This window comes from Protopterus annectens, chromosome 1.part2, assembly GCF_019279795.1.
Source record: "Protopterus annectens isolate FY-2018-M chromosome 1.part2, PAN1.0, whole genome shotgun sequence".
In the NCBI taxonomy this organism is placed as follows: domain Eukaryota; kingdom Metazoa; phylum Chordata; order Ceratodontiformes; family Protopteridae; genus Protopterus; species Protopterus annectens.
In genome coordinates this window covers 1,131,665,811-1,131,690,658 of record NC_056727.1, presented here as the reverse complement: position 1 = coordinate 1,131,690,658, position 24,848 = coordinate 1,131,665,811, and the positions used below count along the sequence as shown (strand labels likewise).

The following is a 24,848-nucleotide window of genomic DNA, read 5'->3' as shown; positions in this document are numbered from 1 at the left end:
ACCTGCATGCTTGTTTTGTCTGTCATGCCTGAGTATATATATATGGTATATTTAATTCTATTGCCATTTAGTGAACCAACATCTCTCTGAAAAGCCTGTTCATTTGAAAGTGTACAGAAAGACCCATTTTTCTTATGTATGGTTAATCCCTCCATGTACTTCATGGCAGGGTTTTGACCTTTTCACATTATACCCTTGTAATGCTTGTGAGCAACTTCAAGCAGGTGTAAACTTTTAAGACAAGAGATGTGCAAAGGAGGAAAGGTTTGCCTGCATAATTACTGCAGCTATGCCTGCACATTTTCCTTTTCTTTGACAGAAAGTGTGGTGGGTTGGTGGGGTAATTAAAAGCTACCTATATCTATTAATGCTTGATTTTTCTAGATTTGTTTATGCTGTGGGTGCCATTAGAAGAACAGTAGGTATTACGTGCCTGCCTGTGATTTTTTTTCTTGAAATCCTACAGTTTCTATGCTAACAGAGGAGGACACAATCTCTATAAATTATTTTTCATATAATCTATTATTTAGCGATGGAAGATCTCTACATATGATTTCAAAATGTAAGCACTGCTCTTATACCTCAAAATCAGAAAAGCTGCTTGATAGATGCACAGCATGTAATGCTTGTTCCAGTATCTCTTTGCATTGTTTACTCACCTATTCTTACGCAAGTTGGTGATTGGCTGAACTAATGACAAATGGTCACCTTTAAAAATGATCCTTTATACAAATGTAAAAAAAAAATGCCACTATTTGGAGAACCATTTATCATGACATTCTCTTAGAAAAGCACCTCAGAAAATGTGTTACTACTGTATTAATGTGGGAGAATTCCAACATGATGTTGCAGTGCAAAACATATTCTGATTAATGACAAAGAGGAAAAGTCAATAAGTTTCATCTGGCAGAAAACACATAAACTATCCATTTTAATGGGTGGCACAAATAATTAGGCATGTGCTCACTAACTGTATCTATGTATTCTACTATCTGTATATTTTCTTAACATTTACAGTTGCGGTTGAAATTTTTCCCAGGTTTCATCGTTTTGTGCCCCTTTATGAAGGAAAAACCAATGACACTGATTTTACATTATCCTGGAATCAGCAATCAGTATGCTAGAATTGCTAGCATCAATGTAGACCAACCTGCCAAAACAGTGTATAGATTGCATCATTTAAAGCAATATGCAAAGTTTTCAGTATATACTTCCAAAGTTATTTTATATCTGCTTAATTACTCATGTCTGTGATGTGCACCAATAACTAATAATAGCATTTAGCAACCCAGGTCGTGAGCTACAAGTGCTGCTTGCATTTATGGCCACAAGAAAAGGATGCATGCTAGATATCATCTTTTAGTTTTAGGGCCTGAATCAACCATTTAAATGGCATGAATCCCAGAGTATGAAACAATATTCAATTTTAATATAAAGCTGAACACATCTTTTTGAATTACAGTTCTTCTTCATTGTTACTAGCAAGTGTATTTCTTCAACTTGTATTTATAGAATTCCAGTTTTTTATATGACCAGTTAAATTCCTGATTATTAATAGTTATATGAATTCTGTGTCTAATTGTTCCTATCCAAGGGTATCAAATAGAAGAATCCACATTATTTATTGTACAATTATATTATAAGAACTCTTTATGAATTTCAGAATTATGGAGCATAAATTGAATGTATAAATCACTAGAAGTGTGTCTATAGGTTACTGTCTCTCATTTTAGGTCAGGAAGACAAGAAAACTGTTATGTATGCCTATCCAATTCCCTAATAAGCAGGCAAATTCATATTTCAGTAATTACAATGCAGTGCAACATAGAAAATGTACCATTCATTCATCTTTCTTAGTTGGTGGTAGTTCAAATGGGTGTAAAATGATTACACATTTCTTGCTGAAAGATTGAAGGAGAGATCTCCCTGTAACCTAATCAAACTTCTCACCACTCAGTAAAACTATTGTCTTGAGTCACCCCTGAAACAGGATCACAGGCACTATGTAATTTATTCAATAAACAAAACAAAGTATGGAATGCATATCTAAATTATGTTAGTGACAAAGGATATCTGGTTAACAGCAGGCTGGCTAATATAAGTGGGAATAAAGAAATCTTGCAGAATACTTTTTATAAACAAGTATAAATGGCATGTCCTCATTCTAATTTTTACTTGTGTATTTTGCAGCCAAGTGGATGTTTCGGGTTAGTATAACTTTTTGTTCTACTGAATTATGATAAGAAGTCAAACCTAATGATATAAACTAATACTAAATGGGCATGTAGAAAACTGGCAGTGAGACATGCAGTGACACCAGGTATAGAATGAGAAAACACATCAAAGCACTGTTTTAGAATTCAGTCATTTTATTACAAGAAAGAAAATCCATTCTGTGCTTAAACTTCATATCACTAAAGTATAAATTAAATAAATAAATACTAAGTTATTTATAGAAATATGTTTACAATAAATAATTAACATTTCATCTGAATAATACATACAGAGAAGTATCTATGCAGTCATGATCCAAATCATGGACACAGATATATGACATATGGATTATATCTCAAAAAGGAAGCCATGAAACAGAAGTGAACTCTGTGGATTCTCATAAAAATTCACTAAAATATTGTCAGCAGTTTATGGAGATTTAATTACTTTCTCCATGTTTATGAAACACTACAGCAGTTTGTCCAACATGAAAATGACACAATAGATACTACGACAGCAATAAATTAACAATAATCATATATATGGTCACAAAAGTAAGTTGGATTGCCTAATATAGGCAGTCTTATTGTATCAGTCATATAAACTACAGTGATCTTCTTTTTCCAACATTTGTAAGGTTCCCTGCACTATCACGACTGTTCGTTTTTCCAGTTTAGCAAAGTGGCATTTACTTTCAGTGAGTTACTTATTAAAGTAAAGTTTATATGCTAGTATCATTTTTTTCCTTTCATTGCTTTGGACAGCAGTGTTGATGGCCAGCAATGTTAAATACACATCACTGCAGTCCTCCTATAATAATAAATACCACTATCTCCAGCCATGTTCACTTCACTGGGAATGGTGCCTGACAATGAGGTAATAGTCACTTTGAAGTGGCATCATTTTTATGGAAGTACAACAGTAATGTATGTTACATATCCTAATCTAACTCAGGATAGGATTTGTGAGAATATAGTACTTCATACCCTTAGAAAGACAATGTGAAGTCCACATAATCAATCGTGTGGGGCAATTAAAGTGCAGCAAGTTCATGCCTTAGGCCATGGTGGGAATGATCTCCACACACTGAATATTTGCAAAGTACAGATTAAAAAAAACTGTAGCCCATCCCTTGTAAGAGTATTATAGTTCACTTCCTCATCTTACTTTGGACTCAGCAACTGAGTCAGTTTATTTCAAGAGTACTAGTGAAAAAGTGTTGACTTGCACTTGTGATCTACACCTCAGGCAATGTTCTTTTCTCTGCTTCATTAACATGTGAGGCCCACAATCTGGAAGTTTCTTTGTCACATATAGGTATATAATCATGAAGGAGACTGTACATGAATGCAGATCATCATTAGTACCTACAAATATGTAGGATAAAAACACATTCCAATCACAGAACAATGAATAATGCAAACTGGTGTTAGCACAAGTAGTAAATAGAAGGGTAAAATGCAAGTTTTGTTTATAATATGATTGAGTCTAAAATGCCATTAATTTTTACCAGTAGTTACACAGCCAAAATTCAAGCATTTTAGCAGATCTTCCAAGGAACATGGAAAACAGTGGTCATGGATCCTGCTTATGGCTGTGCCCAACCCAAATATACCCACACATTATCTATGAGATTTTTAATGCAGGACAGTCTTCCCTTGTCTAACATATTACATCACCCTCACCGTGCGTATGCACGCACAAACACACACACAAGTACATGCACACACAAGGACCCAGTGTTTAAACCATATAACAATGGATGCATAAAACTGATAATTCAGTAGTGCAATTTAACCCAGAATTACTGTCTGGTTATGAAAAAATACTACTTCTAAATCAAAACAGGCATCTATTTCATAGGATATGTGGTGTTTTATCATCAAATAGATTTTGTCCAACTCATTATTCAGTTTTATTCCTTATGTTAAAACCTGATTAGTAACTTGATCTCTTCTATTAAAATCTTAATGCCAATTCTGTTTTGAAGACTATATTAGTTGTGAAATGGTTATTGGTGGAGAAGGGGTTATTTTGACATAAAATAATCATTAATGATGTAGTACACATTTCCTTTGTACAAAGTCCATTAATTAGTGCACAACAGACATTCTATTACTTAAGTTATATCTGTTTTTTTCAGTTTCAGGAAGGCAGTATTTAACTGAAGGTATTTAGTATTGTGCATTATGTCACACTAGAATATGTGTATGCTAGACATGGAGATCTGCTTCCATTTCATGAATCCTTATATAATTACCTTAATCAAATTTTGCTGTGTCCCAATTACAAAAAAAAAAAAAAAAACAGAAAAAAAGGATTCACTGAATCTGTACCAGTTGAAATATGAGTGTCAATGATTCTGGTATGTGTGTGTGTGTGTGTGTGTGTGTGTGTGTGTGTGTGTGTGTGTGTGTGTGTGTGTGTGTGTGTGTGTGTGTGTGTGTGTGTGTGTGCGTGCGTGTGCGTGTGTATGTGTGTGTGTGTGTGTGGTTACACAATGAACAAACTAAGCACTGGAAGGAGATACACCTCCTATACCAAAGTTCCAAAAATGTTCAATTAACATATGACCTCTATAAAATACATTTTTTTTAAAGCTGATGTTCTAGCATTCTCTCAAGAAGTTGTATGTCAGTCACTATTCACCTGGTAGGATTGAAGTGCACTTCTTTGCCATAAATCTTAGTCATGTCAGACCCTCTCAGCTGTGGATGTCATTATCTTATATCCTCAGTCCCTTTAATTGGGAGTCCAGAACAAACAATGTATATGACAAAAAAGGAAAAAGGCAATTCTCAGAAGAGCTCAGTATCACTGCACACAGCTGGCTAGGCCTTTTATACTAGTAGACCTGGATCACTCCTCCACACAAGGGCATAATATGATTTAATGTCACAACTACATAATATGCTTTAGTGTCATCTTTGAAAGAGTGACATTTACCCCGAGTCTATTGCTCTTGGTTTTGTGAAGCATGAGCCACTAGACTGTACAGGAAGCAGCCTCGGCCACTATTTCTTCTGCTTCTACTGTGTCATCTTCTTCTCCATGAAGTTCTTCTCAGCGTACTTACTGCTTTGCTCCTTTAGGGTGCTACGCTGCAGAGAAGTGACATCTTATGAAGCCTGGTCTTCTCATACAAGAACAGCTGCCTCTGACAGGCTTAGCTTTTTTGCTTTCTAATGAGGTTTTGCCACAAGTAGATGAATTTGCTTGCTCCAGGCAAAGTGGCTTTTTGCTTAAGAAAGTATCCAGATTGCAAATGTGCAATTTTCCTGTAGGTAAAGAAAGATAATATTTGGTCAACATCTGTTTGTATAAAGTTAAGAGTTGAACAAACTTATGGAGTTATTTGCTAAATGCGTGTATTTTCATTGAGAGCTTTGGTTTATGCTAGTAAGGATAGTATTTTTCAGAATACTGCAAAACTTTTACCTCTTTATAGTCTTTGTTTTATTAACATTTGTTTATTTTTATTCCCATTAATGAAGGGGCAAGAAGAACTAAAGTTAGGGAATATCTGACAACCTTTTACATTTAAATCACCAAATTAAAATACCTCTGACATTTTTGATTGTATGACATGTCTGTGCAGCTTTCCAGTGATGAATACATGGCTTTTGCTAAACAAGAGTTGAAGTTTACTTCACCCCATTCTGTCTAACATAAGTTCTATGTATCTTATGTAAAATATATTCATCTACAACACAACATCTCAGCAGTTCATATAAAAACATGCATTTGCTAGATTTTATATCAAATAAATATTTTTGGAAAAATTACCTTAGAATGCTTAGCAGGCATAATCCTTGCTGAATCTTTTTGCAATTTCTTTGATGTTTCTTTGACTTCTTAATAGTTTGCTCAGCCTCAGGACTTTTAATATTCCTAAAAAAGACCAACAAAAAGAAGGGGTTAATTTCAACTTGTGCTGAGAGTTACTGAGTTTGCCTTACTTTATAAACTGTAAATTAAAAATAATGACCCTTGAAACTTCAGAAAAATAACCATCTCTATCGATAAATATCTTAAAACTTTACTAGGGCTCTTAGATCACATACAGGTAGACTGTTTGGTAACTAAGGTACTGTACCTTTCATTTTATCATCTACTTTATGTTTTTATTGTGTGTTTTTATTTCAAAACATTTATAGCTCTACTGCTCTAAAGTTATGACCTTCGCTCAGACTGTCCACACCCTGCCCAAGAAGGCAACATATGTTTAAGAAAAGAACAAGACAAACAATGTTTCCAGCATTAAAGGCCCCCTTCACACTTTTCCAGACATTTTTCAACTTTTTTGTTGACATTAAACAGTTTCAGTCTTGTCAAAGACTAGATAATGCTAACAATTCAGCTAGTGCTTTGGACAGTCTCCTTTTATTGTGTCTCTCACTGATTTGTGTAAATATGCAATCAGCCTTTCATACCAATTATTTTTCTTTAGAAAGTGTGCATTTCATAAGTATTTTGGAGATCTGACTATGATTATTATTACTATTTTTCACTTACACAGGTTCTGTAGTAATGTCCAACATTCCAACATTGGTATATATCCGTATGTCCAGATATAGCAAGTTTCCTGATTAATAATTCCCATGAATATCACAAAAGTGAGAAGACAGGAGAAAGCACTACAGCTACAGATGTATTTAGCCAAACATTCTCAGACATATTCCCAAGGGGTATGTCTGCCTCTGAATGCATCTTTAAATTTAGGTTGACTATCTCGCACCAAACTAACTACACAGAACTAGTCTTACCATGTTTTTAACTGGCAGAATTCAGTACAGGTGTTATCCTTGAAGTCTGTGCACTCACATCTGTTCAGAGACCTTCTTCTACGGCGATGTCGTGGGCCACCCAGGCCATAGGGCACAGTCTTTCTAAAGGAGAAGCAGGTTCAACATTAGTTCCCTAATGCAAATTTATCTGCAATTTACATTATAAATACATTGACTGCAGCTGTTAACTAGTCCTTATCGTTAACCTGAACACAAGTGAAATGTTAACTTAGATTTTGCTGTCATAAAATGAAAACTTGTCATGCTTGCTGAAATAACATTATGATGCAGTTTTCAATAGTTCTGTCTGTGCAGAACACTTCATTTAAGTAACAGCAAGCAAATGCATTATCATGTAACTTTGCTAAAATCTATGTTTCATGTACTTCAGTGAGCCAAGTTGCATTAGAGTACAGGCTATGTTAATACGTAAATACAAACAGGAAGCTGGAAAGTCATGTTTAATCCTCTCTGTTTGTAACTATCTTCTTTTGCAACTTGATATTTGCCAAGAACTCACACTACCTGCTCGCTACATACCCCATCATTGACTAACACTGTTCTGCCATGTCCTGAGGTATGCTGATCCATCAGTTTGAAAAACACATCTCCTAACAGTATTTATTTTCTCCTCTTTTAGCCATATCACCATGCTCATCTTCTAACCCCTCTTTTTCCTTCTCAGTAATTATTATAACTATGGGACAGTGTTTAGAAAACATTCAAATTCAAGACTGAATTGTTTGTTGTGTTCTTTTTTTCCTGAAAACTAGCAAAAACAGTTCTGCAGATCAATTAATCTCCTACTCTTACTTATCTTGAACTTTTCAAAGGTCTAGATCTTATTCTCTGTTCATCCTTTCTTCTAGACAAAGAATTTGTGAAATGCATTTCTACTTGAAAAGTTTTATTATGGTAGCTCTCATTTAAAACCACTCAAAATAAATAAGTAAAAACTTTTTTACATGCAGTTTCCTATGCTGAATAACTTGGGAAAGTGTTGAAATAGAAATCTTATTAAGGCACTCAAGATTTGGAACTTGGGCAACTTTGCTTGCTTTTAATCTTGACCAATAGGTGGCAACCTTAGCTCCCTCAAACAAGATAAATTACAGTTGCTATGTGTTTCGAGGAAATGCTTAATTTTACCAGGCTTGCCATCTAGTGCACAACCCAAGAACAACAAAATAAAGTTGCAAGTTTGACTTGACAAGCTGCGACTGCAGAAAAACTCAAGACTGTGCACAGTATAACTCAGTGCAAACAGACTTACTAAAAATAATTTCAGCTGACTGTGACATTACTAAAGCTTTTTTTAACTGTGTAGCTTTAATATTCAAGTGGCTACAGACAAAAGATTGTGATATACGAACAGACGATCACAGAAGTATTCTACCATCCAAATTATATCCATCTTCGTGATGGTATGCCATATAAAATAAGATCTCTTATAAGGTATTTTTAACTCGTGTATTAATTGGCATAAGGACACATTTCAGCCAAAGCCCAATATTTACCCACAGCCTCTTTGATTTTATATTAAAAAATTGTTTTGCCTTATATGCTAATGTATTATTAACATTTCATGATGAATATAAGTTAATTTTGTCAGGACTCTATAATACATCATATGAGAGAAATGAGCCAAAATGTTTCATTGACTAAATTGTAACTCAGTCATTAAGGTTTAATAAATGTCAGCTACATATCTTCTTTAGATCAATTTGTTGCATACATCATACTGTCCCTTGCAGTTGTTTTATTCTACCATTGTGTTAAACATTACTATAAATACTAGGTTCCTATTATATTGCATCAGACTTCACTATGTAAATATTCATATTGAGAAACAAAATCCTGTAACTACATATTCTTGCTTATTTATCTAGAAGCCATGTAGGTAGTGAAGTGCTTTATTCTTACAGAAGCCTAGACCTGACTCCATTTAGTAATAACCATATCTATATCACATCAATTTATTTAACATATTTTAAAAAATATGATACTTTTTTTCTGGAAATGTTTTGATTTTTTTTACTGCCTTTTCAAATGTATCACCATGAATCTGCAAAATGTGGGATATTCACAACCAATGCAGCCTGTGGAACAGCATACATAGAAACACGGCTGTATTACATAAAATAGCCATTGTTTTGATACATACCCAGGAGTGTTGACCCATATAATGTCCAGATGACAGAAGTAGACGCACTCGGTGTCATCACCATTATTGCAGGAGCAACGCTTGACTCTTTGCAGAACATGTTGTCCATCACCTGAAACAGTTTCAGAGGGTCTTGTCTGCTGAATTGCTGAAGCTGCATGAAAAAAGAGAGAAAAACACAGCGGTTAAGAAATTTGGGAAATCAAGTAAAGAGACTGAATCATGCAACTCTGCAAAGCAAATAAATTATGACACATTGTCATAAACAATTAAGTTGTATAGCATCCAGAGGAAGATTATGCAGTATGATGCATGACATTGAAAGTAACTTAGTTCTTTACAGTTAATTCTGATTCTTATTAGCTCATTAAGATTGTGTGTGTGTGTCACACTAGTTTTATAAGGGGCTTATACCTCAGCAAAGTCCCTACACAGGGGTCCAGATGAGGCAAGGAAGATATGGCACAAGATGCATCAAACGCCTCTGTGAAGACTACTGAAATGTAAAACAGACAACTCAAATAAACAAAAGCACCCATACTAAACATCTGACAAGGAATCTATGTGTGTAAAATGGTGCAGGTGTGACATTTTAGATGCCCAAGGCATACATCTCAGCTATTCAGACTTTAGCAGAATGCCCACATATCTGCCTCATATTTTTGGGCTTTTGTCCCCCAATTATTTCAGGTTTTGTCCAGATTTTTTGCACTATGAGGTTAAGAGATGGGGTTCAATGTAACTTGGCTTCAAACAAAATAAGTGAAACATAGCATAGGAGTAATGAGCTGTAAATAAAAAAGGGAGTGGGATCATTACAAAGTGGCTTCTGTCATTTGCAACAATCCAAACAGTGCAATCTGCAAAGACTATGGTGTCATACCTCTCAACCCCCTTAGAGCAAGTAATCTGGACAAAGCTATAAATAAAAGGGGGACAAAAGCCCCAAAATAGGAGTAATGTGTTAAATATTGTTCTTACAAACTTAGAAAGTTGATACAATAACAAGTTTTGCATTAGCATGACATTTCTGAAGGTATGAAGTCTGAAATTCAAATGTCTGTGATTACTTTCCATCTTCAATATTTAATAATTGTCACTCATTTGCCAGAAAACCACAATTTTATGAAAAACAGACAAACATGAGGTAAAAACCTGGTCATGCTGTGAAAATCTGTACAACTGGGAGGTATGCTAGGTGTATCAACAAGTCATTCTGCTGTAATAAATTCCAAACTTCTGCTAACGTCAGGATTTTACATTGCACACTGACTGCATTGTGGCAGTTGATTTAAACGTACAGCAGGCTGCTCAACTAATTAACACCTAAAGATTGAGTCATAACATTTTCTTTAGAGTCATTTTCACAACCTAGACTGTGGAACACTTCTTATGGAATCAAATTCAGAGTAAGAACCCCCATAAGTGAGCTCTAAAGAGTCCTGCAGTGTTATTAACTAATTAACACCTGCCCCTTTTTTGACATATAGTCTTCATTTAGGCAGCTGTTTGACAAATATAAATAATTAAAAAGTAAAAACCAAATATTTCAAATGGCAAATGTGATACTAATTTTCTACTAAATATTGCAAAACATTTTATCTGAAACTTGCTAACTTCATATGAAACAACACTACGGAATCTTATATTTACCCAAAACTGTGTTGTGTTGTATCATGCAGTCTCCCCTTTGGTACTAAGTGCCCGAGTTTGGTTATCTCAAAATGTGACAACCTAAGCTAAGATCCACGCTAGACTGGTTAAAATTCTGTAGTACTGCACTGCCTCATCCCCATGCGCAGAGAGTTGTCTGTAACTTTATAAAAATACAGTCTTGTTTGCAGCTTCCCAGCTCCAGTTATTTCTTTACGTTTAAAGCAGACACAAGTCTGAAATATGACTCCAAAGAAAATAAAAATTAAATCTAAAGCTCTAAAACATATTACAAGATGTCAGTTCCACTACCAAAGACATGTTTCTGTTAATATTATCCCCACCCAACAGAATTTGCTTTAGTAAATCTTTTTTGACACATTTATCCTCCGGCTGCGCAAAAGCATCCCCATTGCCTTTTCTTTTCATAAGTAAGACGCTATTATTACGTTACAACTGTCTCTGGTACAGTCCAGTAGTGTAACATAACGTACACTGTGGTCTGCTTAGCTTGCAGTGGAATGTTGTCAAGCACTTTATGAACATAATTAGGTGCAATGCAAGAAATCGAAAACTATTGCAAAGGAGTAATGGGAAAGTGTTCTCACATTTATGCACTGTCAGTTTGTCTTAAGCTCTTCTGCGTTGCCGCATTGACATGTGCAGTGGCTTGCAGCTGCATAGCTTTGCTAACTTAGAAATGACAACTCACTAGACAAGTGTCTAACTAGTTGATAATCTTACACGTGAGTTGACTGCCGCAATGGTAACTTCATGCCTCACAGAGCCAATGGGAGAGTGTTGTGGAATGCAAGTCTGTGTCAAACGATTAACTGACAGCTCTTCTAAACACCTAACTCAAGTACCTGAAGTAGTACAGTTCGCATTCTCAGTTTAGACAGAATGAGAAGGCACGATACCATGCCACAATATAAGGAAAACTGCACAATATCCATTGTCAGATCAGGACCCACCTTTCTCCAGCAGAAATAATAACATGACAAATGCTGCGACGAAGCTGCTACAAGCGGATTGTTTTAGACCAAGTGCCATTTCTGTGTTATACATTCCAGTCCAAGTCTTGGGAGCTTTTTCTCAGTTACAAATAATGCAAACCCATACAGTTCCTTGAATGTTTAGCATCAACCAAAGCCGCTACCATATATAGCCCTCACTGTATGACGTAGAAGAAGACACCCAAAGAAATTCCAGATACGCTCCGCCCCTCAGTTGAATTCCAGCGGTTCAGCAGACGCGGTCAGCCTCGAGCGCTTAGCCCTTCCCTTGGGGGCGTGGTCTTTGCAGTCGCGCTTAGCGCGTGTGCCTTCTCTGCCACCTGCCTTTGCTGTCAATGTAGCATCGCTAAATCCTCCCCTGTTGAGCCTTACTCAGCTCCTCCAAGCGTTTTCTTCCTCCCATCCCATGACTTACCTCGAGAATCATAAATGGACCACATGTCTTTTCACTAGACCTATAGAATTATTATGTACTCTGTCACAACTCAGAAATAGTTAACTTAAAACTGAAACTGCATAAGTCTGTCCTTTAAATGCATATTTAACAGGTTAAATTTCTTCAAGTGAAACTTCATTTGACATTATGTCAGTTTTAAGTTGCTCCAAACGTCTGCTTTCAAAGTCTTGTGATTGGGGTGTGTTGCTTTCCAGCAGCTTAAAGAACTGTCGAGAAAATAACTCGCACATATATACATACCTGTTTCGACCTTTTCAATTAATACAGTTTTTTGCACAACCCCATAGATTGTTCACTAAATCATACACCTACTTATTGCAACTATAAAAAAGTATGAGGAAGCCGTTTGTCTGTTTTAGCAGCACAGTATTTCAGCTTCTGCACCCGCAGGTCTAATTTTCATTTGTACAAAGATGCTAGAGGGTCCAGCGTGTGCAGAACAATGGCTACGAGTATGTTCAAAAATATAATGTGGTCCGTAATTTTGTGTGTAGTCGTTTCCCGTGTTATTAGCTTGTGGAGCTTTTGGAATTTTCCTTCCATATGTTGAATGGTTCATACTACTGTTGGTGGGTTGCTGTTGGTAAATAAATAAATAAATACTAAATAAATTAAAATGCATACAAAGTACACTTTCAACATAGCCATTTAAATTCATTGTTATGGGAAAAGGACACGGCCGGACCTTTCAACTGATATGATTTAGGCAATGGCGCTCTGATTTTGGCAAGTAGATTTATCCCTACATCTCATAGATTTATGAAGTCAGTGATCGTTATTGGGCATAACATATTAAACAAAGCAACTAAGCCTATATGAAGAGTAGTCACTATCAATCACTATATAAGATAAAGCGAAAGAGAACGTCTATTGCGAAAAACACATACTCCTCTTTCTGACCCTTTACTATGATTTTTAATGTTCAGATGTGAGAGGCATGGGCACGACTGTTGAGATACGTTGAGGGGTATTCCCGCTGCGGATAGTGGTAGTCAAATTAATTAACTTTCTAGACAAAATAAACCCTTTACTTTGATGCGCTAACCTTGGTGAAGAGACTCAGAGGCGCTAAACTCCGTAGCTGCATTTAACTTTGCAGAAAGACTATAATTGCTGTGCCTCAGTTTTTTACCCTGTCCCTGGTAAAAGTTTTCATTTTCTTCTAAATTGCCGAGGACTATAGTCAGTCAATAATGCCAGATGATTCTCAAAGTTCTAATAATTAAAAAAAAAATACAAGTTGATGCAAAACTTGCTCTGTTAACTCTTTAAGTGTATTAGAGTAAAACATGTTTCCGATTTGGGGTTTTGCCCCCCATACCCCATTATTTTTGGCTTTGTCCAGAAATAAGTGAGCACAAACGTTGCGAGGTATGCTGTACGTCTATTCATAGCTCTCAACCTTCCATCTCCAAAATGAGGAACATCACCTCTCATAATGTGGAACAGATGGGCAAAATGTGGAACACGTACTAATGGCTTACTAACAACTTTAACTAAGAACCTCATAGGATGACTAAAATGTGATACGTTTACTTATAGAATATGTCTTTTAATGGAATAATATGATTCAGTTCTATTTACCATTGATATCAATTAAAATATTGCTAACACTGAATGTGTGACAGCCCTGTCAATTTGGAACTTCGAGGAACATGAACTTTTTAAGACCCCAAATGAGGAACGATCTTCGAAATGAGGTACACTTGAGAAGTATGTGTGTGTTGGGGAGAAATCGGAATTATACAAACACTTTAGTCTGAACAAAAAAACTAAGAGAACCCAAACATGTACCGTTTAGCTTTTAAGTGTCCCATCCTACTAATTGTTACTCTGTGGACTAGCGGCTGTTAAGCGAGATACTGTGGATCTCCGCCTGGTGGTTTTGGAAATCTATCCCAAGAAGAAAGCGGCATATAACAAACACCCTCTCTCCTCACTGTAGGAGTTTAGTAACCTGCTAGCTCTTTCGAATGACTGCAAACCTTAAATAAAGCCACGGGTTCACAGTTGCAGAAGCCGGGTACGACACACAAAAGGCACCATTACCAAAATACCAAACTGAAGAGTCACCTTCTGTTCATAGGGGAATACTCATATTCATATGAGAGGCATTAGTCCAAGCGGCCATACAAGTGTGCCGCCGTTTTCATCACAATGAGTATGTATGCATGTTTAATGCGCAGTTTCACACATATTGCATTACAGTGCCTGCAGAGTTGCATATCATAAAATAATGCATACCCTTTTAACTGCACAACAAGCAATGCCGAAATCTTCTGGATATGTAGCATACAACATTGCACTGTTTAAAAGCTACAAAACCAGCGCCACTTTAGCATGAGTACACCTCTCTGGTTGGTGCAGTACTCACTGTTTACCATTATCACATTTCTAGCATTATTGATGCCGTCTTGATAAGAGACAGAAGTATCTCAGGATACGTTTTAGTTCAGGCTTCGTTTTTAGTGTTTCCAAGAAAAGAACTTCATATGCTATGGAGTTTTTTGTATTATTACTTTTGCTACTTTAGCTCATAAAAATCCTTTAGTACTCTGTTATAGTAACGTTTCCAAACTGGGATATGTAGTTTTCAGCAATACAGCTGCACTAAGTTATTTTTGCAAAATTCCGGTATTTCATCTGTGTGACTATAAAGTCAATCATGTCATTACAGTACAGGCATGGAGGAAGAAGGGCTACAGATTAAACAAAGCTTTGCGTCACACCAAAATATTACACCAGAATATATTTAGCAATAAAATCGTGCCTTTTTTCACTCTCAAAGATATTACCAGAACCTCGGGCATTCCTTAGTATGTAGACAATATTAAAAACTACACTGTAGTGCAGAGATTTTCCTTATCAATTCTTGGTCAACATTCCAAGTCTTGTATGTTGTACTTCAGTTTTCGGCAATCATTTTAACCTGCTGAATTTTATTTTTCAGTTTGTAATGTTCCGAAATCTGGACTGTCTAGCTTATTCAGCCTCATGACAAAAACAACAAACATTTTACTGTAATTACTGTCAAGAGTGTAAACTTCATTTTATGAACTGCATGCTCCGATGTCTGTCTTGACATCTAGCCTTTGACATGATCTACCAGGTAATTTACTCCATTCACTTCCCCTGCCCAATCCCACACAGTTTAGAATATACCTTTCATTAACTGAAAGTTGTCTTTATACATTGACATTGTGATTGTTTTGGGAGTTTTTTTTTCTGTGTATCCAACATGGCCATTCCACATGGTGTGTGTAAATACTGCCCACAACTAGAAAAATAAAAATCAGGTTTCCTTGATGCTTTTTCTTAGCTAATTATGTCTTCTTTAAATATTGTTATTCTCTTAAATGGCTAATGGAGTAATCCAGTGTACTTTTAGGTCTCTTTCTATTCAGAATATTTCATTTGAAAGAGGATTAAATCCTGCAATACTGAACAACTCAAAACTCATTATTTTAAAGTTTAAAGTCTGTGTAGAACTCACCACAGATGAAACACCATGGCTTTGTGCTTCACTATTTCACTCATGGAAGGTGTAATCATTTTCAGTAGCCACAATCTATTGCAAAGGCTGAAACTCCATATATGGTCCTTGTGACTTGGTGTCAGTAAACCTTTTAGCTCTTTTCAGACATTTTTATGATGCTGATCTCCCCATTAGGAAGGAGCTCTGTATCATTTATTATGATGTGGGTTAAAAGCTACATGTTCTGTTTTAGCTGCATTCTCTTGGCATGAAAATGTGAGTTTATCTGAATTTGACTCATTGAAGATAATTACTTAAAACAGTTGTCCCCACTGCAGCGGACCAACTTCCACTGATGCTTCTCCTGGATCTGAGATGCTGGAAGTCACTCTTGATATCCCCCTCACTTAACCTGAAATTGTTCCCCTTTGTCTGAGAGGAGTCTGAATCACTATGTGACATATACCCTACTCATTCTGTACCACCAGTGCCTGACATATAACGATGTGAATCCATTCAGACCAGCAAAATCTATCAGTGTGCACCCCTGATATTTCCGAGCAGAAGGTCCCTCTTCTCCTCACACCTTTGAGGAATTATATCTTGTAACACAGTGAAGGAAAACAAATTTCCTGATTTTTCTGTCTGTCTTTTTTTCATCTGTGCCCACATATTATTTTGGAGAATGCTTGATTATCCAGTGATGTTTGAAATATGGGGCAGCTATTTCCCCTGAAATAAAGTAAAATTGATCCATCCACTGCCCACTTTTTCCCATGGAATTGGGGTGTCACCTTTAATAGTAACAATCATGTGGCTAGCCCTGCCACATTTGATCTTCCATACCCCATCTATGGCCAATTTAGAATGACCAGTCTAGCTACTGCATGTCTTGGGAATGTGAACACTGAGAGGGCATGCAGACGATACAGGAGACACCCCTGCCAAGAAATGAACCAGAGACGCTCTTGTTATGAGATGACAACACTATCTCCTGTGCCAGTGTGGCGCTGCTGTTTGAAAATTCTTCAGAATCTTACTACTGTTTAATTTATATATCTTACTGTTTTCTAGGCCACGGTGGTGCAGCGGTTAGTTTTGTCACTTCACAGCAATAGGTTCTCCTGTTTGATTCTTGACTGGAGCGCCTTCTGTGTGGAGTCTGCATGTCCTCCCCCTGGTTGAGTGATGTTTAAAGACATGCAGGTAGGTGCGTGCGTGAATGGGTGTGCCTTCCTTGAAGGTTGGGCGTTGGGCTGGCAACTTGGCACCATAAAAATACACTGCTAATCATTAGTGGACTGGAGTTCCGCTGTGGCGACCCCTAACCGGGAAAAGCTGAAAGACTTTGGTACTGTTTTCTACTTTATTGTTTTGTTTTAACTAGATATATGGATTTCCATTGCAATCTAGATTACTGTAAGTAAGTATGTCATACAAAGCATGCAGATAAACTTACGAAGCAGCATTATGCACACACATAAATAAAACAAGATTGACATTAAATGGCAGTGACTGTTATGTATGCAGGTCTGTTTACATGTGAATGATTCTCTTTTATTTGTTAATTTTATATAGACCACTCATATATACCAGTTATACAGATAGCCCTGGAATGAGTTGCAGGTAACACAACACAGAGTATATGTGTTTACAGATTCAAATGTAAAAAGCAGTGATTATTGACAATGCATATTATGTCACAACATGCACTCATCTGTGAATCAAAGATATTTATACAAAGCAGAAGACAAGTGAGCAAAAATGGCAAAGCAGTAGAGCATTTTTTTTTACTAAGCTCATGTTAGGGAAGTAAGACTGTGACAGTGATGGTTTCATCAGTCATTGTAATGCATAAAGCCCAGAAATGTGTCACAGTGACAAGGAATCCAAAATGCAAGACCAGCAGTCATACTGGAGATATTTGTTTAGTTCCATAGCAGGCAACCCCTGTCTTGTATTTTCTCTCCCAGTGTGCAACCTCAAAGAGTCTGACTCACAGATGTTTTGTTTTGCTAATATCCTACATCCTTTAAAATGCATGGAATTTCAGGACTGGAATTCTAAACATTTTTATATTGTCGGCACTTACCATTTATGTTGCTTCCTGTGTTACGCTTCCTAGTGCTGTAACAACTGTAAGCAGGATGTTTTTCATTACTTTTTTTCACTTCTATTATTTGTCAGTTGGGTACTATTGTGTTTTGTAAAATTCAACTTACAGTTGTGTTACATTCAGTCAGATGTCATAGTTCAATTGTGTGAGTGGGATTTTAATATATATATATATATATATATATATATATATATATATATATATATATATATATATGGGTTCATATACTAGATCAAATTTTCACTAATTAGAAATAGTGCATGGAATGCTCACTGCACCAAAAGTGCGCTTAATCGAAAGTGCACTTACGCGAGGTTCAGTACAATGAACAGGTGTTGCACTGAACTTTTGTGCAGTACTCACAGACCTTAGGGTTAGGGCACGGATCATAGTAAGGGTATAGCTCGTAGGGCTATCCCCTTACCATGACCCGTGCCCTAACCTTAAGGTCCATGACAACTGCAGAGCAGTGGAGGACATTGCTATGTCCTCCACTATGGTGCGATAGTCACGAACCTTAGGGTTAGGGCATGGGTTAGGGTAAGGGAATAGCTTTACTAACTATCCCCTTACCCTAACCCGTGCCGTAACCCTAGGGTCCATGACTATCGCACCATAGTGGAGGACATAGCTTGTTTTTTATGTCCTCCACTGTGCTGCTGCGTTTTCGGTGATGTGCACTTACTCAAAAGTTCACTTTAGTTAAAGTGAACGTTCGCAGAAGTGAGGCTTCCTATTACAAGTTCGAAGTAGTGAACTTTCGTTCTTGTAATAGGAATCTATATGTATATATATATATATATATATATATATATATATATATATATGTATATATGTGTGTGTGTGTGTGTGTGTGTGTGTGTGTGCGTGCGTGTGTGTGTGTGTATATATATATATATATATATATATATATATATATATATATATATATATATATTTATGTATAGGTTCATAGGTAGGTACTAGGCTATCAGCGCCTTGGGGCCTATATAAGCCTAGCCAAAAAGGTTCCCTGGCTTTCGCCACCCAAGAAAATTATTTTCCTGTGCCATTTTCGAGCAGTGCCATAGAAGTGATCCCCAGGTCAATTTTTTATTTCCCATCCAGTCGTCAAGATTTTTCTTAAAGAGGGCCAATGAGGAGCTTTGCTTGACTTGAATGGATAGTTTGTTCAAGAGTATGGGAAGTCTCTGGGACAGGAATCTATCCCTCCAGCATGCTCTGCTTATTGTGGTGACATGGTTTAGGTCCCTGGAGCGTGTGGTTTGGAGAGATTCGGATTTCTTTAAGTGTAGCATGTCCAACAGCTCTGGGTTTGACATAACTTTACATGTTAGGCAGAGATCATCTCTGAGTAGGTGATATGTGATGGAGTAGAGATATAGTTTTTTGAGATGGTCTGCGTATGGCATCTGTTTGAGGCTGGTAATCCTCTTAGTGAGGTATTTCTCTAGCTTTTCCAATTGTTATAGATGTCTTGTAAGATTCATGCCAAATGGGGCATCGTACTCTATAATGGGTCTGATGAGGGATGAGTACAGGGGAACAATGACCTTTTTTTTTCTAGAAGAGAACCCTTTTGTGATGAGGTGTGCCATGTAGAAGGATTTCCTGACTACTGTGGTGATGTGGTTATCAAAGGAGAGAATACTGTCCACCTGTGTACCGAGGTGTCTCACCACACTTTCAGTGTTTAGTGAGCTACCGCCTATGTGGTATTTCATGGATACTTAGTTTTTCCCAAAGGGGCTGACAATGCACTTCATGGCATTGAGCTTGAGCCATGACTTTGACACCAAGCATTTGTTTCTGTGAGGCCCTTTTGTAAAATGTCTACATCATTAGGTGATTGTATTATGGCTCCCAGTTTGCAGTCATCTGCGAACTCTGTTAGCCAAAGACCTTCTGTGTTGGCCTGCACTTCAGAGAAGTAGATGCCGAACAGGAGAGGACCCAGGACCAAACCCCATGGTACTCCACTCATCACTTGTCTGAAGTTGGACTTGGAGTCAGCTACTTTTACTCTGTGGGTTTTGTCAGTGAGCCAGTTGGCCACCCATCTTGTGACACAGCGATTTATGCCCAGTTTAGTGAGTTTATCTATAATTCCAGAATGGGGCATGGTATTGAAAGCCTTGGAGAGGTCAAGATAGGCTGTGTGCACTACCTTACCCTCGTCTACAGCTCTGGTGACTGCTTCCATGAATCAGGTTTAGTAGACATGATCTACCTTTTACAAACACAAACTGTGTGGGGTCCAGAGTTTGGAGGTTACCTATATCTTTGTTTATAAGCTCCAAGATGATACGTTCCATGGCCTTGCAGACCAGGCTCGTCAGACTAATGGTGCGGCAGTTTCCACGGTCCGTGGTGGCACTCCCCTTTGTGGAGTAGGATAACCGTCACTGTGCACCATTCAATAGTCACATGTATTAACAAAAAAATGTTTATATATCTTAAGGCTAATTAACAACTGTGCTTTATATCAATTTTTGTTTCATATGTGAATATAACCACTTTGAAGTGTTTCTTGATATATAGCTATGATCAGAATTGATTTTCCACTGTGAGAGTATTCAAAATAATTTATGCTTGAGTAATTGTTATTTTGGCTGTAATCTTCTGATATTTTTCTATGATGAGATGATATAAGTAATCCAAAATCAGATCTCAAAATGGACATGCCTAATGCACTTGGCCACTTAAAATTAATTTTATTAACTAAAACCAATGAATGTGGTGTTTTCTGTTGTTATTAAAAAGCAACAAAAGATCTGTCAGTTCTGAGAAAACATGAGCCACATTTGTGGTTCAACAAACATACTTCTCAGCAGACAGAGGAGGTGTGTGTTTGAACCTTGGTCTGTATAATGGAGCATTCTAGACTATATGTGCTGTGGTGATTAATGTATGTGCAACAGAATTACATAACTGTATGTCAGATACGGAAGTTGTTATATGGACTATGGTTATTTATTGAAGAATGTTGCTGCATCAGCCATTAGTTCTATGGTAGATTGTTGCATTGACTTGTTTTAGCACTAGAGCTTTTAATTTTTAATTATCCAAAGCGGTAACTTATTTATTTATTTTGTTGGTTGCTATCCATGTACATGAGCTTGCCCTGCATCTCTTTTCAAGCACAATACAGACCCAAAAGCACAGACTTTCAAATATAGTAATTTATAACACAGCAAGCAGCATGAAGAATGTATGACTTTGATCAAGAGGAGAAATGCTACTTGAAACTGGCTGATTAGAGTCATGCAGATTATATGTCTCAAGCCATGAACACTTCCACTGACCTTTACGTTTTAATCCAACATTATTATTATTATTATTATTATTATTATTATTATTATTATTATTATTATTATTATTATTATTATTATCATTATTACTACCCGTGGTGGTGGTGCTGCGGTAGCATTGTCACCTCACAGTAAGACGGTGTCTGGTTCAATTCTCAGCTAGAGCATCTTCTGTGTGGAGACATGTGTGAATGGGCGTACCTTCGTTGAAGGTTGTGTGGCAGAGCTGGCAACTTGGTACGTAAAAATCAACTGCCATTCATTAGCGGACCAGAGTTCCGCTGTGGCGACCCCTAACCAGGAAAAGCCGAAAGATACAGCAATATTATTATCATTATTACTACTACTATTACTACTACTACTACTACTACTACTACTACTACTACTACTACTATTTTTATCCTTGCTGCCTGCCAGCAATCTGCTCTCCCACATTTGATTGGTTCCTTCATTCCTGAGGGAGAGAATTAATTGGAAGGAGACCACCATCCAGGTAACCATTAGTGTTTTTCTTGCTGTAGCCATAACCACTCATGGTGGCTGAGCTGCACACTAAGTTACTAAACACCAACAGAAAATTCCATAGAAGGTGTGCATTTCCCCAGACACACTCCATGAAGACAGTCACAAGATCATGGAGTGTATGGCCAAACACATGTCTTCCAGTCATACGTTGTGTGTCATACACTATTTATTTTATTTATTTATTTATTTATTTGACATTTGTTTACCAGGAAAGTCCGACTAGGTCAGATACCCCTTTTTAGTGGAGGCCCGGAGAGAAAAGCTCCAAACGATACATGAAAGTTAAGAAAATTTACATGAACAAGATAAAAAGCAAGTATTAAAGCACACATTAATAACAACTGAATTCTAATTAAGTACACAGAGGTAGATGCAATAATAAATATAAAGTAAGTACAGAGAGGTAGGTAAAATAATAAAACACACTAAATTAAAGTAAAGTGGTGCACTGCAAACTCCTTTTTTATATATATCAGCTTGGAGTAAAGTAGAGTGAGAATCAGAACATTAGATGCAAGCAGATGCTTAGAAGGATGGGAAAGTTAAGGGTGTAGAAGTATGGAAAGTCTGTTAGTCCAATATGCTAGTGGTTAGGAGATTAAATTCCTGTTTTAGGGATAGAAAGGAAAGCCCCTAGAGAGCGAATGGAGTTTATCTGTTATGGAAAGAGCAGGGGTAAGTATGGTGACATGGAAAATGTTTTTTTTGGGTGTGTTTGAAGTTGTTAAAGCTCTCAGTGGTAGTAATGTCTGTTGGCAGAGAGGTCCAGAGCTTGGTAGTGGCATGAGGGTATAGGCACTGGCCAGCTCTTTTGTTTGGAATGCAGACTGTTAGTAGTTGTTTGTTTTCAAAGCAGAGGGCTTTTGTAAGTATGTAGGGTGTTAGGACATATTTGAGGGCTGGACATCTATCAGCTGTATATATATATATATATATATATATATATATATAATTTTATGTGCAGAAGACAGCTGTACTAGGCTTAGGTGTTGTGTGAGTTTGAGACAATTTCATTTTTTCAGAGCTAAGCAGTAGTGGGAACTGTAGGGGTAACCTGTGGCAAATTTTCAATTTTATGGTAGCAGGACTGGAACTTGTTTTTAAGAGAAAATTGTAAATTGGTGTATAAGGGGAATGCATGTAAGAGTGAGGGAAGCAAACAGGTGTTGGCGAGGGTTTTTCTGGTGGATTTATCCAAGAAAGTTTTTTGTCTGTAGAGTGCTCCTAGTTTGATGTGTGTTTTTTAGTGCTATTGCGGATGTGGTGTTCAAAAGTTAGTTTGTTATCTATGGTTACACCTAGAAGCTTAGCTATGGGAACTGTTTCAATTTCTGTGTTATCCTGTGAGAATATTTTAAAGTCAGATGAGACAGGTTTTGTCAAGAAAAGCAAGAGTTTTATTTTTTTTAGGATTTAAAAGCAGCTGGGCTTCTCTCAGCCATGTCTCTATTGAGGTGAAGGTGACTTGGGTGAGTTGCTGGAGTTCTTGCATGTTACTGTAAGAGGAAATGATGGTAGTGTCATCTGTGTATTGGATAATGGAGCCAAGGGGTGTTGAGGTATGAAGGTTGTTGGTGCAAACATTGAAGAGTAAGGGTCCAAGTATGGACCAGTGTGGTATCCCAGTTATATTGGTTTGATATTGGGATAATTTATTTTGCAATTTGACACACTATTTGTGGTTGGACAGGCAGCTAGCAAACCATTGGAGGGATGGTGGGGTGCAGCCTATAATGGATAGCTGATGAAGAAGTTTGTTATGGGACACTGTGTCAAATGCCTTTGATAGGTCTAGTAGTAAGATAGAAGTGATATTACCAGAGTCAATGGATTTGGACAGTGTCCATGAAGGAGATTAGTGCAGTGGTGCTGTGTGATGGGTGAAACCATGTTGGGTAGGGGTAATTAGTTTGTTTTGGATGAGGTGGTACAGCAGTTGCTTATGTATGCATTTTTCCAGGAGTTTGGAAAAAGGAGAGAGGATGGAGATTGGTTGATAATTGAATAGTTTGATGGAATTGCTCCCTTTATGTAAAGGGGTGTTGATAGCCTTTTTCCAGAGGTTGGGGACAATGGACTCTGCTATAGAGCGATTTATAAGGATACTGACAGGATATGCTATGGCTTCTGCAGCAAGTTTTAAGTATTCAGGGGGGAAGTTGTCAGAGGAGTGGGATCATGGTTTTAGTTTTTGAAGTAGTTTTTGAATGAGAGAGGCAGGGGCAGGTTTAAAAGAAAAGGGGATAGAAGATGTGGCAAGGGTTTGTTGGGAATGTGAAGTTTTTTTTTGTTTGTTTGTGCAGGAGTCTTGAGATAAGGGTAGAGGGGGATCATAGATGGGGCTTGGGGTAGTTGTGGAGATGGGATTTGTTAACAGTTTGCTGATGCCGTTTATAAAGTGAGAGTTAAACAGGTTGGCTGTCTCTTATGGGGGGGTTTGTCAGGGTATGGTGATGGAGTTTGTTTAGATCCCGAGATAAGCAAGTTTGAGATGTGTTTCCAAAATAGTTTTGGATTGTTTTTGTGGTTTGCCAATTGATTGCAGAAGTGTGTTTTTTATCTAAGTTCACTAGTTTTTTTTGTTTTATTTCATAGCTGTTTATATTTGATTAGGTTGTCATCAGATTTGTTATTGTGCCATTAATTCCATGCTTTATCTCTGTCTTGTAGAAATTGTTTGGTATTTTTGTTAGCCAGCAAGCATGGGTAGTTTTTATTCTTTGGGTGCAGAGGGGAACTAGGCTGTTGACGGTGTTTAGAAATATATTGTTGAAGTATTCAAGGGCATCTTCTAGTGGTAGTGTTTTAAGAAGATTCCAGTGTGTATGTTTTAGGATTCTGTTAAACTTTTGCTGGTCAAAGTTTCTAATATTTCCAGTAGTTTTGTATGTGTGGGTTCTTGTAGTTTATGGAGTGGATCTTTATATGAATATGGGTAGGTGGTCACTAAATGTATTGAGTAGAGTGTGGGGAGCAGAGTATTTGTCTGTATTAGAAACAAGTATCCAGTCAAGAGTTGCACCTAGGGTATTGCTGTTATGCAGAAGGGTGTCATTGGTAATGAGCTGGGTATAACCACAGATGTTTATGCTATTAGTAGGGGAGTCAATAAGACTACAAGATAGTCATG

The 24,848-nt window shown here is 37.1% G+C and overlaps 1 protein-coding gene across 1 annotated transcript; it reads right to left on the bottom strand.

The window, feature by feature from the left end:
• Positions 1-4,641: 4,641 nt before the first annotated feature.
• On the bottom strand, positions 4,642-11,931 carry EDN2 (endothelin 2). Its single transcript, XM_044060010.1, has 5 exons — positions 11,793-11,931; positions 9,166-9,319; positions 6,981-7,103; positions 6,001-6,105; positions 4,642-5,492 (listed from the first exon to the last, which is right to left on the bottom strand). Exons 1-5 carry the CDS (start codon positions 11,884-11,886, stop codon positions 5,381-5,383), a joined length of 588 nt encoding a protein of 195 aa, XP_043915945.1. The 5' UTR covers positions 11,887-11,931; the 3' UTR covers positions 4,642-5,380.
• Between the last annotated feature and the right edge of the window lie 12,917 nt (positions 11,932-24,848).

Bases quoted from the DNA above. Each gene is read 5' to 3' on its own strand.
- EDN2 (XM_044060010.1), bottom strand. From the start codon at position 11,886: ATGTATAACACAGAAATGGCACTTGGTCTAAAACAATCCGCTTGTAGC. The intron at 9,320-11,792 runs GTGGGTCCTGAT...TTTTTCATGCAG, and splicing joins ATTATTTCTGCTGGAGAAAG to CTTCAGCAATTCAGCAGACA. The intron at 6,106-6,980 runs GTAAGACTAGTT...GGTCTTTTTTAG, and splicing joins TTCTGCCAGTTAAAAACATG to GAATATTAAAAGTCCTGAGG.